The sequence below is a fragment of the Acanthaster planci genome, linkage group LG02 (genome assembly GCF_054643075.1).
Source record: "Acanthaster planci isolate LZ-2023a linkage group LG02, COTS_SCS, whole genome shotgun sequence".
Classification (NCBI taxonomy): Eukaryota; Metazoa; Echinodermata; class Asteroidea; order Valvatida; family Acanthasteridae; genus Acanthaster; species Acanthaster planci.
In genome coordinates this window covers 28,058,935-28,074,702 of record NC_141778.1, presented here as the reverse complement: position 1 = coordinate 28,074,702, position 15,768 = coordinate 28,058,935, and the positions used below count along the sequence as shown (strand labels likewise).

The following is a 15,768-nucleotide window of genomic DNA, read 5'->3' as shown; positions in this document are numbered from 1 at the left end:
AAGTCATGTTTACCAAGCACATTTCCAATCAGAATACCTCTAAATTTGCCCTTACCGTGCGTTACTGACAATTGTGAGTACAGCCATATGTTCTTTAATGTTTATAGTATAAGATCATATAGTGATTCTTGTGTTAGTATGTAAAATAGAGGAGTTTTGAGTACATTAGCCTTAATCGGGGACAGTTGTTGCAACGTTACACGTACAATTATGTTGTCTAGTGGGCACATGTACGTGCATTCCAGTTAATTTATTAATATTTATTTCTGTTTATTCCCCAGTTACCACGGTTTCCTGTTCCATTTATTTCCAAGACTTCATCACTGGTTTCAGCTCCACCATTCCGTTCACAAATCACAGTTTCCCCAAGATTGCTACGGTATCCTGGCCAATTGCAAGTCACTACCCTGTTTCTAATTATCCGTCAAGAAGATACACCCCCATCAAAGGCGGAGTGCATGTACATGTATGTAAGCACATGTACATGAACACCCACTCAAGTGTGTAAACACCTTCAATCATGACTCCCTATTGTTCCTCTTTTGTTCATGTTCGGAAGACCTCCCATATGTTTTGAACTCATTTTCCAACCGTGGACTCTTTGGCAACCGTGGACCCTATTGTCCCCTACTATTATAGGTCCACAAACTCTTGTGTACAGGCGTGTCATACACAGTGTGGACCTCTGCACAAAAGAAGTCCACAAAATGTAGGGTATGATCGCCTTGTGTGGACTTGCACATGTCCACACAAGGTTTTCCCCTCTCTGGAAAAGGGGTTTAGATGCATTTTGGGGTAGGGGTCATCAGTGGTACAAGGAAGAGGAATAATCAAGGAAACCTTGTACAAACAAAACAGTCAAAAATCTTGTTCCTGGTTGAAGAAAAATGAGTATTTTCACTGAGTTTTCTTAACTGCACAAAAACAAAGGAATATCCACAGTAGGTATGTAACGTAAACATGTGTGCACACATAAATATACACATACAAGTACATAATACCCATAATACCAAAGTACCATGAATTCTAAAAAAAATTAGGTTTTTGTACTGGAGCTTGAAACTTCATAAAGTGAGAGGCAAATTTATGTTTTCCTGAGTGAGATCTAGATACTGGAGGCACCAGGTTACCCTGTGAAACAGATCTGGTGTTGTATGAATGAGAGTCAGAAATTAGTTGAAAACAATTGCAGAGTTGATGAGGCAATCTAGATGTTAAACCTTTACAGACTAGGGTTGTCAGGTGAAAAGCTCTTCTTTCGTTAAGGGGTTTCCATCCAAGAGTAGATGAAAGAGTACCCCTTGGAGATCTTCGGGGAACGCCCAAGATGATGCGATAGCGAGATGGGGGTTAAATTGCATTAGTTTGCTTTGAGGTTTTAAAAGAAACCATGACAGACAAGGTATTCTCTAATACATTTCATTTCCCTTACTTTCAAAATGTGTGTAAAATGCTCCCAAATGTATCCTCATCCCCAAAAAGGCCATGCATGATTACACGAATAAGTTTCAAATTTTGGACTCCCAAACCAAGCCAAACAAACCAAGCCAAAAATAAAATCAAAACCCAACAAAAAACAAAACTAAGTAAGTTGGCCATAAAAACCTTTTGTTTCTTTATTTTTCAAATGTTTTGTTCCTGGAGGAAAGCACCTTGCAATGCCCATAAAGATATGTGAATAATAATAATATTCATATATTATATAAGTATAAAAAATAATGAACCCTGCAGATTTATGGTGATCTGCCCTCTGCCCCATTTGAAATTTTGAAATGTACCGTACACAACCTATAAACAAGCTGGATTTCATCAACTTTCGGTACCCCTCCTGAAAAAAAAATGTGTGCAGTGTGCAACTCCCTCCGACCCCTGGCAATTTACTCCCATTATGTCACTGGTACCGTGAGGCAGAAATCCTCTTCTGAGGATTTCCTAGGAAATCAGACTCAGAAGAAAGGGCTTTGGGTGACATGCTTTCTTGTCACCCTTCACATTCAGGACTACTAAGGGGCAAAAGCTAAAAATATCTTCATACAAAAGGTCATTAGAATTTTGACTGGTATATGCAACAATTACACAGTGATCAATGTATTTGAAAAATATGCATTCCTGTATAAACACACAAACCATGTGGAAAGCCATGAGGCATACATTATGTATACATGTACAAACTTCAATACAGATGGGAAGGAAAACACAACATGGTCTTTCTACAGTTCCAATATTAAAAAAATCACTCAAACCATGTTTGCCAGAAGAGTAACAGTGCACAGTGCTATTACAAGCACATGTATTTGCTTGTTATTTCAACAGGAACAAGTCTTAATAATGTACACGTATATGACTGGCAGATCTTTGTGGGGGGGGGCAGAGGGTGGGACACAGTGATGCATTGTTACCGGGAAGGCTTTGTGTTCATGATGGCTGTAGAAGATTGCTCCCAAGTTGAACCAGCTTATGCTTAAATCAAGTGTTCCTGCATACCGCAAAACATCCAATCCCAACTATAAGCAGTATATTGTGAAGTTGCTCACTAACAAGAACTCTTTTGCCTGCAAATGAACACCATGAATATGACCATATTTTCTCCCAGGGGCTACACATGTATGGATCTCTTTGCAGTTGACCACTGCTGTAACAAGCCCAACAGGGTCCATTAAACTGTTTAGTATCCACACTGATTAAAGCAGCCTCTCAACAGCAATGAAGAGACAGGCTGCTGGCGACTTTTTATCGGTGCTCTTGCATGTGACTGGCACACATTTCAACATAAAGTGGTTGTGTGTGCTTAGCATGTCTTACAGCAAAGTGTGCTTCAACCTGCAAGCACAAGTGGTCATGAGTTCCGTCTCAAGGATAATTGCTGCATGTATATCTCTTGTTCCTACACAGAGTGGACAGCAATTGTTTAGTAAAGTGAACTTCAGTCACTGATGCTACTTGCCCATTCAAATGTGTGACATCCTGCCTCACAAATGTGATTGTCAAAAGTTTTAATTTAATTTTTTTCCCCAAAACTGCCATTTTACACACTAAAAATTGTGTTAAACATAAACAGAATGAAATTTTGAAAATTTTCTATACATGTTTCTTTGCTTCCATATTTCACTTTCTAGGTTCTGAATTAAGTTAGGCATTGTTATGTGTCCACTTATGGTTTATACACTTATTTTATCTCTTCTCTTGAGTTATCAGTTTACCTGTTACATTTTATTTATTTGCCTATGTTTGCCTATGTTTGCCTATATTTTCTTGCCATACTTGCTTTCACCTGTATTTGAGTCCAACGTAAAACTGAAATTATCCCTACATGAACACTGAAAATAAAGACAATTCAGAAAGCTTTAACAATTTTTTTGCTGTCTTGTTTGTTTGGAACAAATTATTGCAAACCTTAGAGATATGAGTCTAGTCATTTCTATTCTATATCATGGCATGCCTGATGGTTGGAGTATTCTTGGGGGTTGTAACAATCAAGTATTGAAAGCCAAAACTGTCGTCCAAAATTCCTTGCTCATCCCAAATATAGCTAAATGCATTCCGTACACTCTTCAAAATTTCTTGTAGAATGAGTATGGTATGTTCAACAGGCTCAGTGATAAGCAATGAACAGTGACTATAAATAGTCTCAACAGGGACAATGACAAAAGTTGAATAGACACTTGAATATTATTTCTCTCTTACACCTTTGCTGAGATGCTATGCTTGGACCATTAGTGTGAAGGAGAGAATGTCTTTGTTAGGTATACATGTAGTTCTTTTATTAGGAATTAGGTTGTAGGCCCCTACAATATCTGTTTAACAAGGTAGTCCCCCGCTGCAGTGCCAGCATTGTTATCATGCAATGTTACCTGCTGTGCCTACACAGATTCCAAATCTGGCCTGTATTTGCTCAAGGACTAGGCAAAAATGTAGTTGGCGTGGCAATCTACATGAAGGGAAAGCTAACTGCAAGTTAAATAATAATTTATTGTGGGAGATATGGTATCCACACTTTCATTTGTATTCATTTACAGAGTTTGCTAAAGAGCTGTTTTATGCCAGGGAGTACGGCTTCATGCTAAGCACAAATAAGATGTGATGGTACGTAGCAGTTTAGAATGGACCATCTCTAAAATCAGGCAGACTTGGAAATCGTTCCCCTCGGGTACTCTTGAGTGGCATCAAAGAGTGTCCAGGGCTCTTGCTCAATGTAGTTCTATCAGGTGCCACAACACCCTCTAATGCTGTTTGCATTCCATGTGTCCAATGACTAGCATGCTCCGTAATGTTTTCTGCATCAGATTTGGAGTGCTTGCAGCAGACATACGGGTTGCTGTGGTGTTGCTGGTGGTGGTATGTAACACAGACATCAGAAACTTTGCGTGTGACATTTGTATTTGCTGTGCCTGTACCAGAAAGGGAAGGGAGTTGCTTCTGGATTGGATACAGGTAGGGCTCTCGGGAACGCTGAAAACCTCCAGAAAGTCGATTCTGCCAACAAAAATACATTTGGAAACATAATGAGGCATGCATGTGAAAAACTTTTTAAACACAGTTACAGACAAGCCTTTCTATTTGGCTTCTCTGCTTATTTGGGGGCAATTTTCTGCGTAACTGGGTTATTCTATAAATTCAGCGTCCAAAGGTGTGACATTGAAATGTCACCAAAATTGATTTCAAACTATTTCTATTTGTTTGACAAGTAATTTGCATTGATTCATCACTCTTGGAAATTAGAGAATGCATTCTGAATTCACAAAATCATATGGTAGATGTGAAAGGGACACAAAAAAACTGGACTTCCTAATTTACAGAAAGAACCAATTGTGAAAAGCCTTACTCTGCCTGTTCTCAACAAAAACCCATTCACTTTGAACACACTTTTCTCGCCTGGGACTTTGACTTCAAACAAACTCATATCCCAACAAAACTTTACCTAGGTAAAAGACCCTACAAAGATTTCCTTTTTGGATGCATGGTGTCAGGATGACGTCATCACATGGTTTATTATGAACTTTTGTATATTTAGTTTAGCCCACAGACTTTGTACATAGATTTCAAGGGGCCTCTTTGATCACTTTGTAACATTGCATATTAATCAAAGTTACACCAACTAAAGATGGTGCTGAAGAAACAATGTCATAAGAAAGTCATCAGTTGTAAAATTACAGGCAATTAGAATTTTATATGTTTAATCTTTAAAAAAAAATCTGTATACATTCAACAATGACTTCCTGCAACTTGCTATTTGTGCCAAGTTGTAGAGTAACTTGAGGTCTTCATTTTTTGCCCAGTAGGTATAATCAATCACATGCCCCTTGCTTCTGGCCAAAACCAGTCAAAACACGAAGCGGCTTATTATTTAAAACTGGTGATATTAACTTGCTTTCAATAGTGTTAGTCTCTCTCTCTGGCCGAATATTATTCTTCAACACATGTACTGGTGACGTCATGATTTTCTTGAGCGCCCTCTAGAGGTAGCTTGAAAAATGCACATTGAATCAAGTTTGTGGCGAAGTTTACATAATTGCTTGAAAATTGGCGTATATGATGACCTTAATGCAAACAAAGCATATGCCAAGCTTGACAGTGGTAACGTCATCACAGACTAGAAGTTACAAAAAAAGACTCCTAATTTTTAAAAAATTGTTACAAATCAATATTGAGAGTTATTATCTGGAATTGCCCATCAAATGATGGAATAAATATCGGTATTCATTGTGCAAGGCTTTAATCTTGTCTTATTGTTAATTTACGCGACCCACCCATGATAAAAAGTCCCTAAAACCAGTCCAGTTCCTACCAACCTAAAACAAAAGCCTTTATTATCGGCAGTTATACTAACAACAAGAAAAACCTACACAGAATAACACAGAAATATTTTTAAATATTACAAATTGATTATTTTTGTAGTGTAACTTCTTTTGAAAGGAAAAAAATACAGAAATCATTCTACAAATCTAAATTACAAATCAAAACTACAAATCCGACATCCATGAAACTCTCCATGCACTCAACGACAATGGTGTTGCTGGGGGGGCCACACACACCCCCATAAAAAATATTCAACCTCCCAGTCACCCCCTCCACTTGATGTGATTATGATTGTGTACACGTATATGTTAACATCCACTCAGCTCCCACACTCCCTCCACCCTGTGCTCAGAATCCTGGCTACAAGGCCTCTGAAAGAGGAATATGTTGTGGGTGAAACTTTACATGATGTCATTATGACATTATTGCTGGTCATGTCGCTTAATCTTAAATGTGCACATTTTAAGGGCCTGTTACTAAACAATAGTAGGTTGCATTGATTTCAATCATGTTCATAAACCAGATATCTATCTGTCTGATAGAAGAAAATTCAGATAGAGAATGACGACTTGATCAGGAGTCACATGACGTTATTTTAGACAAATTTTAAAAAGTACACCTTTTAAGGACCTATAACTAGAGAACCTTATCTCTGATTACTTTCAATTATTGTATGTGGGTCGAATGGGATGTGTTATAATAATAAACTCAAGATGGCATAATTATGATGTGAAGGTGCTTAGCTTGTGCAAGTGTTCATACTGGCAACCAGCCTATTAAAACACTCTATAGGCCATCCATCACTTCCCCTTCCAAAGCCTATATCCCTTCAGATTGAAATACATGTATATGAAGTCCTATGACCATGTTAAAATGGAAAATATGACAAAAATATGGTCTTACACAAAAATGAAGTTATGATGATGTCATTATTGGTCATGTGCTGTTATTTATGTGTGAATGTTAAGCTGCTGTATCTCATGAACGGTCTGTCTATTTGGGATGAATCTACGTATGCAGGCATATCCTTCAGTAGATATATGGGTTGTTTGAAAAATATTTTGACCCTCATTATGGTGACTTAAAAACTGGAATGTTGGATTTGTAATCCTGGAAATAATACTGGTTTGTTTGATGAATATGAAATTTAATTGATAGGTAGAATCTGAAGTTTTGATCATATAACTATATCTTTGAATATTTTGTATTTTTAAATTAAAATCCACTTGAAACTTGAAAACTTAAAAATCAGTTTGTTGTGCATATGTCACCCACAGTGATGCAGCAATGAGATCATTATGCAATTTTGGTTAATTTGTTAATCTTTTACCAAGTCCTACACGTACGTTTCCTAGTCGGGTCCAAAACTGGTTATCCATATAAGACCTGGCCAATACAATGATTCTGTTAATGGTTTATAATGGATGGGATCACGATTACATCATGATGTGATCCTTTGTAAATTTTAAAATCTATACACAACTTCCATGTTTGTCAGCAACAAGTTTACTTCTTTCTCAGAAACTGATACGCAAAACCTCCTTATGATCTGTTGTAAAAAGATATGGACCTCTAATTTGCTTCTAAAGTTGAATGTAGGCTGAGAGTTATGACTTGGTATGCTTGGATTAATGCACTGGCAAACATAAAAAGTGAAGGTACACATTAACTTAACCACTCCCTGCCGGGCGACCCATTTTCGAGTACATAGGCTTTATATGAAGAGCCAGGGAGCCTGAAACTGGGACAACAGAGTTGGGCCTTATAACAAAAGACCATGCTCCGCACAAAAGACTGAGCTGCTGGGCATTACCTACAGTTTTTCACTCTCAATAGTGGAGATAATCCAGCCTTGTTTTGAAACAGTATACCATGGTTTGAGGCATTTAGAACGGATTACCACTGGGGACAAAAGCGCTCCACCACCACAGCGATGAGCCACTCAGCAACGCTGCACGCTAATCTGGCCCCTATTGAAAAGAGGTCAGCAGTGCACTGTGCTGGTTTAGGGAACAAAAAAAATCTTACGTAACACCGCACAATCTGGGCTCTTTTTCCTAGGCTGCAAGCCTAGCTGAAATATTCCAAAGTCAATGAAGGTTAACTGTCAGCTTTAGAGTAGTGTCCAAAGAGTCCTTCATGTAGGAAATGAAGTTTTTGAAGAATTTTGAAAACGGAAAATCTTGAAAAGGACCTGGCACCTTGTCTTGCTCAAGAAAAATCCACCCGGCAGCAACTGGTTAACAGGAACATCTGTATAAATTTATATTTTTTTCATAAATGAGCATTCGCAATCAAATGAGTATCAATGAACCACTTCCAAAACATCTACCTTGTCTGCTGTGGGTGTTTGGTTTAGTTTCCTGTGGGACTTAGGTTGTTCTCGATGGGCATAGATGTTTGGTTGCAAAGCAAGACGCTCGGTTTTTGAAACATCTCCTGTGATTAAATACTGACAGAAAAATAGAACAAATGTAGCCAAATAAGAACAATAACAAATTTGACTCAAATCAAACAAAACTAGCAAGAAATAAGAAAAGAACCTGCATGTCAAGAGTTTTGTTAGCATTGAAGGGCACTGAAAAGTATTGACTTCCAGAAGTTTTGTCCATATAATTTGGGCTATTAGAGCTTCTCTTATGATTTGCCACATACTTGATTGATCCATGTGAATACCTCCTACCATATGAACTTGTTGTAGTTGATAATTCTGCACCCCATTCAAAGTACAAAGCCTTCTAAGTATCAAAGCAATAATGCCACACATCTGAAAGATACTTGTTTGTTGAATGGAAGGTTTTTAATGTTCATGGGAATTAACAAGTCTCACCAATTGATTCTTTTTCTTCTTTCTTTTACTCGATTTGACTTCTCTCCACTGACCATGAACAGTATTATCTTTGAGAAACTTTCTGCAATCAGAAAAATATTCTTGTTATATTTTAAATTAGTATTTATTGATTTTCTTATCCTTTTTACCAAGGTAGCCTGTTCAGAACTGGTTTTCCACAGGGCCCTGGGACAAACAAACATATTGCATGTACAAGAATGCAACAATAATACAATGAAAACAACATTTACATCAACAAACACCTAAAATCATCAAAACAGTAATAAGGAAAAAATCCACATAAATAAACGAGGTACAAAAAGACTTGTCAAATTAAATTACATATTTATATAAAATGTATAAAAATATTTGAAAATATAAAACAATACAAACATTACTAAGGTCGAACTAAATTATGAAGTTTGTGTTAAAAAGTAGTCAATCATAGATTTCTTAAAACATCCACAGAGGGAGATCTGATATTGAGATGTAAACTGTTTAACATTGACAAACCTTTTGCAAATGGGCTGTACTTAAAACAATCTGATTTAAACTTGGGAATCTTCAAACAATCTGACACTGACTGCCTCGTTGTGTGGCTGTGAATACTGGAAAGTTTAATGATATTGTTGGTTAGGTAACTACATGTAACTAGGGACACGATCATGGATATACTTATACATGAAGACTGCCTTTAGATAAAGAAATTGTAATTCATCCATTAATTTGCTCCCTGATGTGTTAAATCCTTTACCTGGAATTATTCTGACAGTGTTCTTCTGTAACTTGACAAGTTAGAGTGCTTTTTGAAATGGGCAGACCAGTCAAAATGTGGTAAAATAAAAGAATTATAATGAAGTTTAAGAGAGCTCAGTGGTAAAAATAGTTTGACTCATCTGAGCATACTCAGTTTTGCCTGGACTGTACTCGCAACTTTGTTAACGTGATCGGACCAATTAAATTCTTCGTCAATAATAAATCCAAGACATTTTGTCTAAACAACCTGATTCGGCACATGATCATTAATCTCTACCAGAAATGTTACAGTGCCTAACTTGTGTTGACTTTTCATGATTTAAAACAAGATGATGTGCATTCAACCAGTTAGAAATGCCACTTAGCACAAAAATATAATATCTGTTCAATTTCTGAAGACGTTTAAAGGGTCACATCATCTGCATACATATCAATTATCCCTTCACTGACTGTACTTGGTAAGGTATTTACATAAATTGTAAAGAAGAGGGCCAAGAACAGATTAGAAAATTTGTTCTTCAAAGAAACTCTCTGTGTACGTCTACACAAGTAGCAAGCAAACCAACTAATTTAAGTTCTTCGAGAAGCCAAGTGAAACCTATTTACATAGCAGAATGTCATTATTGATGGTATCCAAGGCCTTTCAGAGGTCGGAATGAAAGCAACACCAGTCAAGTCTCCACTATCAACATTTCTGCTCCACTGAGTAACAATTTCTGTATGGTAATAGTGGAGTGTTGAGAATGAAAGCCAAATTGATCAGAATGTATAAGCCATCATTTACAGACTCATATAATTGTTTGTAAACTGCAAGACAGAGATATTAGATTTATCACCTCATTTACACAATGACAAAACTAAAGCCTTCATAATATTGGGAACTCTACTATTAATTAAAGATAAATTAATAATATTGGTCAGTGAAGGAAGAATAGCCAGTAAAACAATTTCAAGGAGCCGGCAGCTGATCTGAGGGAAGAATAGTCGGTAAAGCAATTTCAAGGAGCCGGCAACTGATCTGAGGGAAGAATAGCTGGAGGGCAATGTCAAGGAACCGGCAGGTGATCTGAGGAAAGAATAGCCAGTAAATCAATTTCAAGGAGCCGGCAGCTGATCTGAGGAAAGAATAGCTGGAAGGCAATGTCAAGGAACCGGCAGGTGATCTGAGGAAAGAATAGCCAGTAAAGCAATTTCAAGGAACCGGCAGGTGATCTGAGGAAAGAATAGCCAGTAAAGCAATTTCAAGGAGCCGGCAACTGATCTGAGGGAAGAATAGCTGGAAGGCAATGTCAAGGAACCGGCAGGTGATCTGAGGAAAGAATAGCCAGTAAAGCAATTTCAAGGAGCCGGCAGCTGATCTGAGGGAAGAATAGCTGGAAGGCAATGTCAAGGAACCGGCAGGTGATCTGAGGAAAGAATAGCCAGTAAAGCAATGTCAAGGAACCGGCAGGTGATCTGAGGAAAGAATAGCCAGTAAAGCAATTTCAAGGAGCCGGCAGCTGATCTGAGGGAAGAATAGCTGGGAGGCAATGTCAAGGAACCGGCAGGTGATCTGAGGAAAGAATAGCCAGTAAAGGTCTGCCACTAAAATAAGCTACATTGATTTGTTGCATCCACTGGGACATGGTGATGATGCAAAACCTGTGGAAAAAAGTTAATGGAAGAAGAGCATAGTGATCAAGATTTTCTCGAAAAAGACAACAGTTGGGAAGTGAGATTACAGGTGTTACTGTATATCTTTAGTCATTGTGATGGCAAAATATTGTTTTCCAGTGGCTACAATACGTTTATTCACTCAGAATGTATAATAACAAAAGGCTGGGTTACAGAAGCTACATGTTCAAAGAAACAAAGAAGAAAGAAAAATCCAAAGTAAATTCGAAAATCCCACCAAAGTAATGCATGTAATCAAAAGGGAAACAGCTAATATTCTTTAACAAGAACCTAATCCTCCTGCCTGCTGTTTATGAACACTCAACTATAGACCTTGGAAGGCATGGCTGTCCCACCCAGAGAAGAGAGATGTGCAGTGACAACATATCAATTATTGCTTCAGTATGTATATGCAGTACATGCAATATAACTACTCAGCACCAGAACCACAATATCGTTATCATCTATACAAATCTTTTAAGCAATAAAACAAAGCTAAGAGTTGAGACAACATTTAATTATACAGCACTAAGGTTTCTGCCTCAATGAACAAGACTTAGCATAGCAAATAGCACTAAGGGTAAGAGTTCTGCACGTATGCATAAAGAATAATTGAAATGGCACAATGGCTTTTCATGAATGAACTGAAAGAATCTTTGTACAAACATCAAGTCTATCATTCCTGCTGGCAAAGCAAATTCATTACACATTTTCAAGATCAAGATTTCAAGAAAATACAGTTCCACCACGCGACCATCGTAAAATAACTAGAACCTTCAGTTACACTTAGGAAGCCAAACAGCAGACCAAATCAAGGCATTAATAACAATGTGATCTCAAGTCTTCCAAACACTAGGAATTTTAACTCTGAAAAGACTCACGTGCAACTATATACACTGGACAAAACCAAAAATCAATGCAGAAACTGGAAGTCAATGAATCCCAAATACTTTCAAGAAACTGGAAATCTGTGAACGTAACTAGAAACTACCTGAGGAATCTTCACTGCAATAAAGTAGTCTCTGGACCTTGTATGCACTTAAAATACAATATTAGAAGCACTTCTTCAAATAATAAAAATGCAAATTCACCTGCAGATCCTCAAAGAAACTTTCTGAATATAGACTGAGGACTTGGTGGTCAACCAATGGCACAAGTGGAAAATACATGTGTGCATGTACAGGTACTAGGTTAGTATCAGAATGATGATGTGGCAAGATGAGCAACAAGGACCAAAAGACAGTGCTACAGGAAACGGCCTGTGGTTTACCTCATTGACTATTCATGATGTTTACTTTGAAGTGTCTCTCAACCTGTTGCAAAGGCATGTATAGAGTCAACCCAAACCTAATGAATACGTGTAAGGCATTACTTAAACAAAAAATGTGAAACACACAAGCTAATCAAAACACACTAAACAATGAAAAAAAAATCCTAGCCACAACAGTAAATGTTTGTTTTCTAGAACAAAATATCTTTTACAACATACATCTAGTAGGATGAAATTGGCATGAGAAATAAAATTGAGAAACAGACCGTACGTTGAGCATGCCCATATGATAAAGAGGATTTTTAGTCACATGATTTTTGACAGTCAACGTTCAATTTACACACATGTGCGCGGAATGCACACACTTTTGAAGTCTCTCAACATTGAGGCATATATGACACTGCCAACAGATATACATGATTTGAGAATACATGTGCCTCCATGGATATGGTCCGCTTTGTGCAATCACCTGATGATCACATGAAAAACCTCTGACTACTGTGACAAATTCTCAACTGCTTGTAAGAGAGGATAGTACTGACTTTACAGTTTATTATATTTATATTATTTTTATATGTGCGCTTTACAGTTTATTATATCTATATTATATTTATAGGTGCACTTTGCAGTTTATTATATGTATATTATATTTACAGGTGCACTTTGCAGTTTACTATATTTATATCATATTTATAGGGCACTTTGCAGTTTATTATATTCATGTTATATTTATAGGTGCACTTTGCAGTTTATTATATTTATATCATATTTATAGGTGCACTTTACAGTTTATTATATCTATATTATATTTATACGTGCACTTTACAGTTTATGACATTTATATTATATTTAAACGTGCACTTTGCAGTTTATTATATTTTATTGTGAACACATGTACTGGTATTTTTCACTGAATACAATAAACCAAATTCTAACAAATAATGTATTATAATTCAATACACATACAGACAGTTATTGATATATCAATATTTGCACCAAATAAGAACACTGTAACACCCTGAGTTTGTATCCCAGTGCATGTAATGAACATGTATTGTAACAGTTTTGTAGGTTTAAATATTTTACATTTCAAGCATTTCATGTATACCTTTGAATGTATTCATCTTCAATTGATTACAGTTAAAAGGTTTTTCATTTCAGAAGACTCATTGTCAGAACTTCCCCGGGATTCGAGAACAAAATTTTGGGAATTAGTTATTCCACCTGCAACCTGTGGACACTTCAATAATTTATGTTCAGAGACCTTCTCAAGCCATTTACATGTTATTTAATATATACAATTTCTTCTTGAACCATTACAGATCACATACACAGATCCCTCAACTTTTCAAATTACCTCACTGTAGTAAACCTTCACAGGTATGGATTCATACTTCAGCCCACCATCTGTGGATTTATTGGAAAACTCTGAAATATATTTTTTCCCAAAGTGTTCTTACCCCTGACTTACATATTCAGTCAAAGCTGTAGGCATAAGACATTTTTGCCTTTCTTCCTTCTGAAGCTTATTTTTACCATGTCCACTTGTAGCTTCAACCTGTTCTAAATCATTCTCCGTGCTATTTGTAACATTGACACTGTTTCGTAAGTATTCTTTGTGAGTCAATTCTGGATCTGGATGCTTTTATACTCCAATAAAGCAGATAGACTGCATCACATTAGCGTGTTGATGACCTGACCAATTAGTTGTTGGAGTGACTGGGTTCCGGGTAATAGTGATCATGAGTCGTAGCAAAGATGTTTGCAGGTGCATAACTGCTAAATTGGGAGAGACTTCACCTAAAATGGGAGGGGGGGTGGTATGGCCCAACACTTTTCGCCCGGCAGGCCCTATAATGGGGTGGGGCTTAACGGATCAGTGTATTAATGACTGATGCCTGATGGTCTAACAAATGTCCCCTCCCCTCTGAAAATCATTCCACAGCCATTGGTGCCTACAACCCTGACTAAAACTAAAAGTGGCGCATGTAATTGCCTTACTGGTGATATGATATATAATCTGACTGTACAATGCACTGTGCTTTCCAAAGTGCATTGATGCTATAAACCATGTTTACTAGTTTGAAAGGAAAACCCATCACTGTCTTTTGATTCAAGTCAGTGTTAGTTGAACTTGTTTTTCAAACTTGCATTAGGCCCACCCAAAATTGTGTGTCTCTAGTCAGACTAATATTCCAGAATCGATGCATCTATGGGGCTTTTTTTCCTCCAAGGGTTGGACTGTATGGACAATTGCAGACACACTTTGTCGAGTCACGGGACTACAATCCTGGACAAAATAGTTGGAACACCTTGTGGGAAGCGCGTTGCAAATATCCCCCTCTCCCCATTCAATGTTGCGTTCATTTATTGGACCAAAGACTCGGCCCAACTTACCCAATGAGAAACAACATTGACAGGGGGCAAGGGGGAGACATGTTCCAACGAGATTTGCGAGATTTGTCCAGGATTGTAGACCAGCTTTATTATGATTATAAGCTGACAACAAACAACTTCATATCCATAGTCTGCTATCATTGTTCAACATTGATCTTGTCTGAGTAAAAGATCAAGCTGCCTACAAAGATATCGAGACAGTGCAGCAATAAAGGGTGCTGTTGAAGCTCTCGCAAAGAAGAAAAAAGATTGACGCCCATGCTTGAAATTAATGTGCATGCTGACCAGAGACAAAAGATTTTGGGGGACCTTACATGTAATACTTTTGCATTTGCTCCCCTTTGAACTTCCATCTTGACATGTTTAAAAGTCAAAGCTTAATGCAGTGTCCAACTCAAAACATGACTTGAAACAAAATCCCAGTGTTTTATTACAAAAAGTAAAGGGGATTAGTCATATTAGCAGGGTTCCCCCAATGGTTGAGAATTTCTGCATTTTCCACATATGAATCAGCATGCAGGCTAAAGTTTGCATGAAACAGTGCAGTAGTACTTTGTGCTCTAACAAAGTTATTTCCTTTTGCAGTCTACAATGGACGGAAAAATCTACCTCCCGGTTTTGACATTAATCATGTGAAAATGGTCACCGGTCTCTTATTTCAAAACAGAAATCTTCCCATGCATCCAATCCAATATGGCCTTGATACCAGCAGTGGCAGAATTTTTTTTTTAAGTGTGTGTATGTATGTGTGTGTGGGGGGTTGAGACCATCAAGCAGTATGAAGCAAGATATGGGACGGAGAGAACCCCCCCGCCTTTGTGTTGGTCATTGTTTGATCGGAATCTCAGGAATTCTTTACAGACTTCTAGGAGGGATGTGTCCGGTAACAATAGTCTACAGTGTGTATAGGGATTGGACAGGTAAGGGGGAGTACCCCTCCGTCCCATATCTTGCCTGGTATAATCAAGCATTAGCCATTGGCATATCCATTTTACCCAAGCCCATTGAAAGACCTGCCAAAAGTGTGTGTGGGGGAGGGGCAAGTCCCCTAGTTGAAAAAGTTTGG

The 15,768-nt window shown here is 37.6% G+C and overlaps 1 protein-coding gene across 8 annotated transcripts in view; it reads right to left on the bottom strand.

The window, feature by feature from the left end:
• Positions 1-1,587: 1,587 nt before the first annotated feature.
• LOC110977157 (uncharacterized) overlaps positions 1,588-15,768 on the bottom strand; it is a 167,315-nt gene continuing 153,134 nt past the window's right edge. For 5 of the 8 annotated variants that reach the window (XM_087132999.1, XM_087132998.1, XM_087133001.1 and 2 more), the window contains 3 exons: positions 8,627-8,708; positions 8,129-8,248; positions 1,588-4,473 (listed from right to left, as the gene is read on the bottom strand). In XM_087132999.1, the coding sequence (XP_086989125.1) occupies positions 4,096-4,473; positions 8,129-8,248; positions 8,627-8,708 (580 nt within the window). In that variant the 3' untranslated portion in view covers positions 1,588-4,095. Of the gene's footprint in view, positions 4,474-5,958; positions 6,168-8,128; positions 8,249-8,626; positions 8,709-9,008; positions 9,235-15,768 lie in introns of those variants that run through there. The other 3 variants (XR_015424342.1, XM_087133003.1, XM_087133004.1) reach the window with 3 other exon arrangements.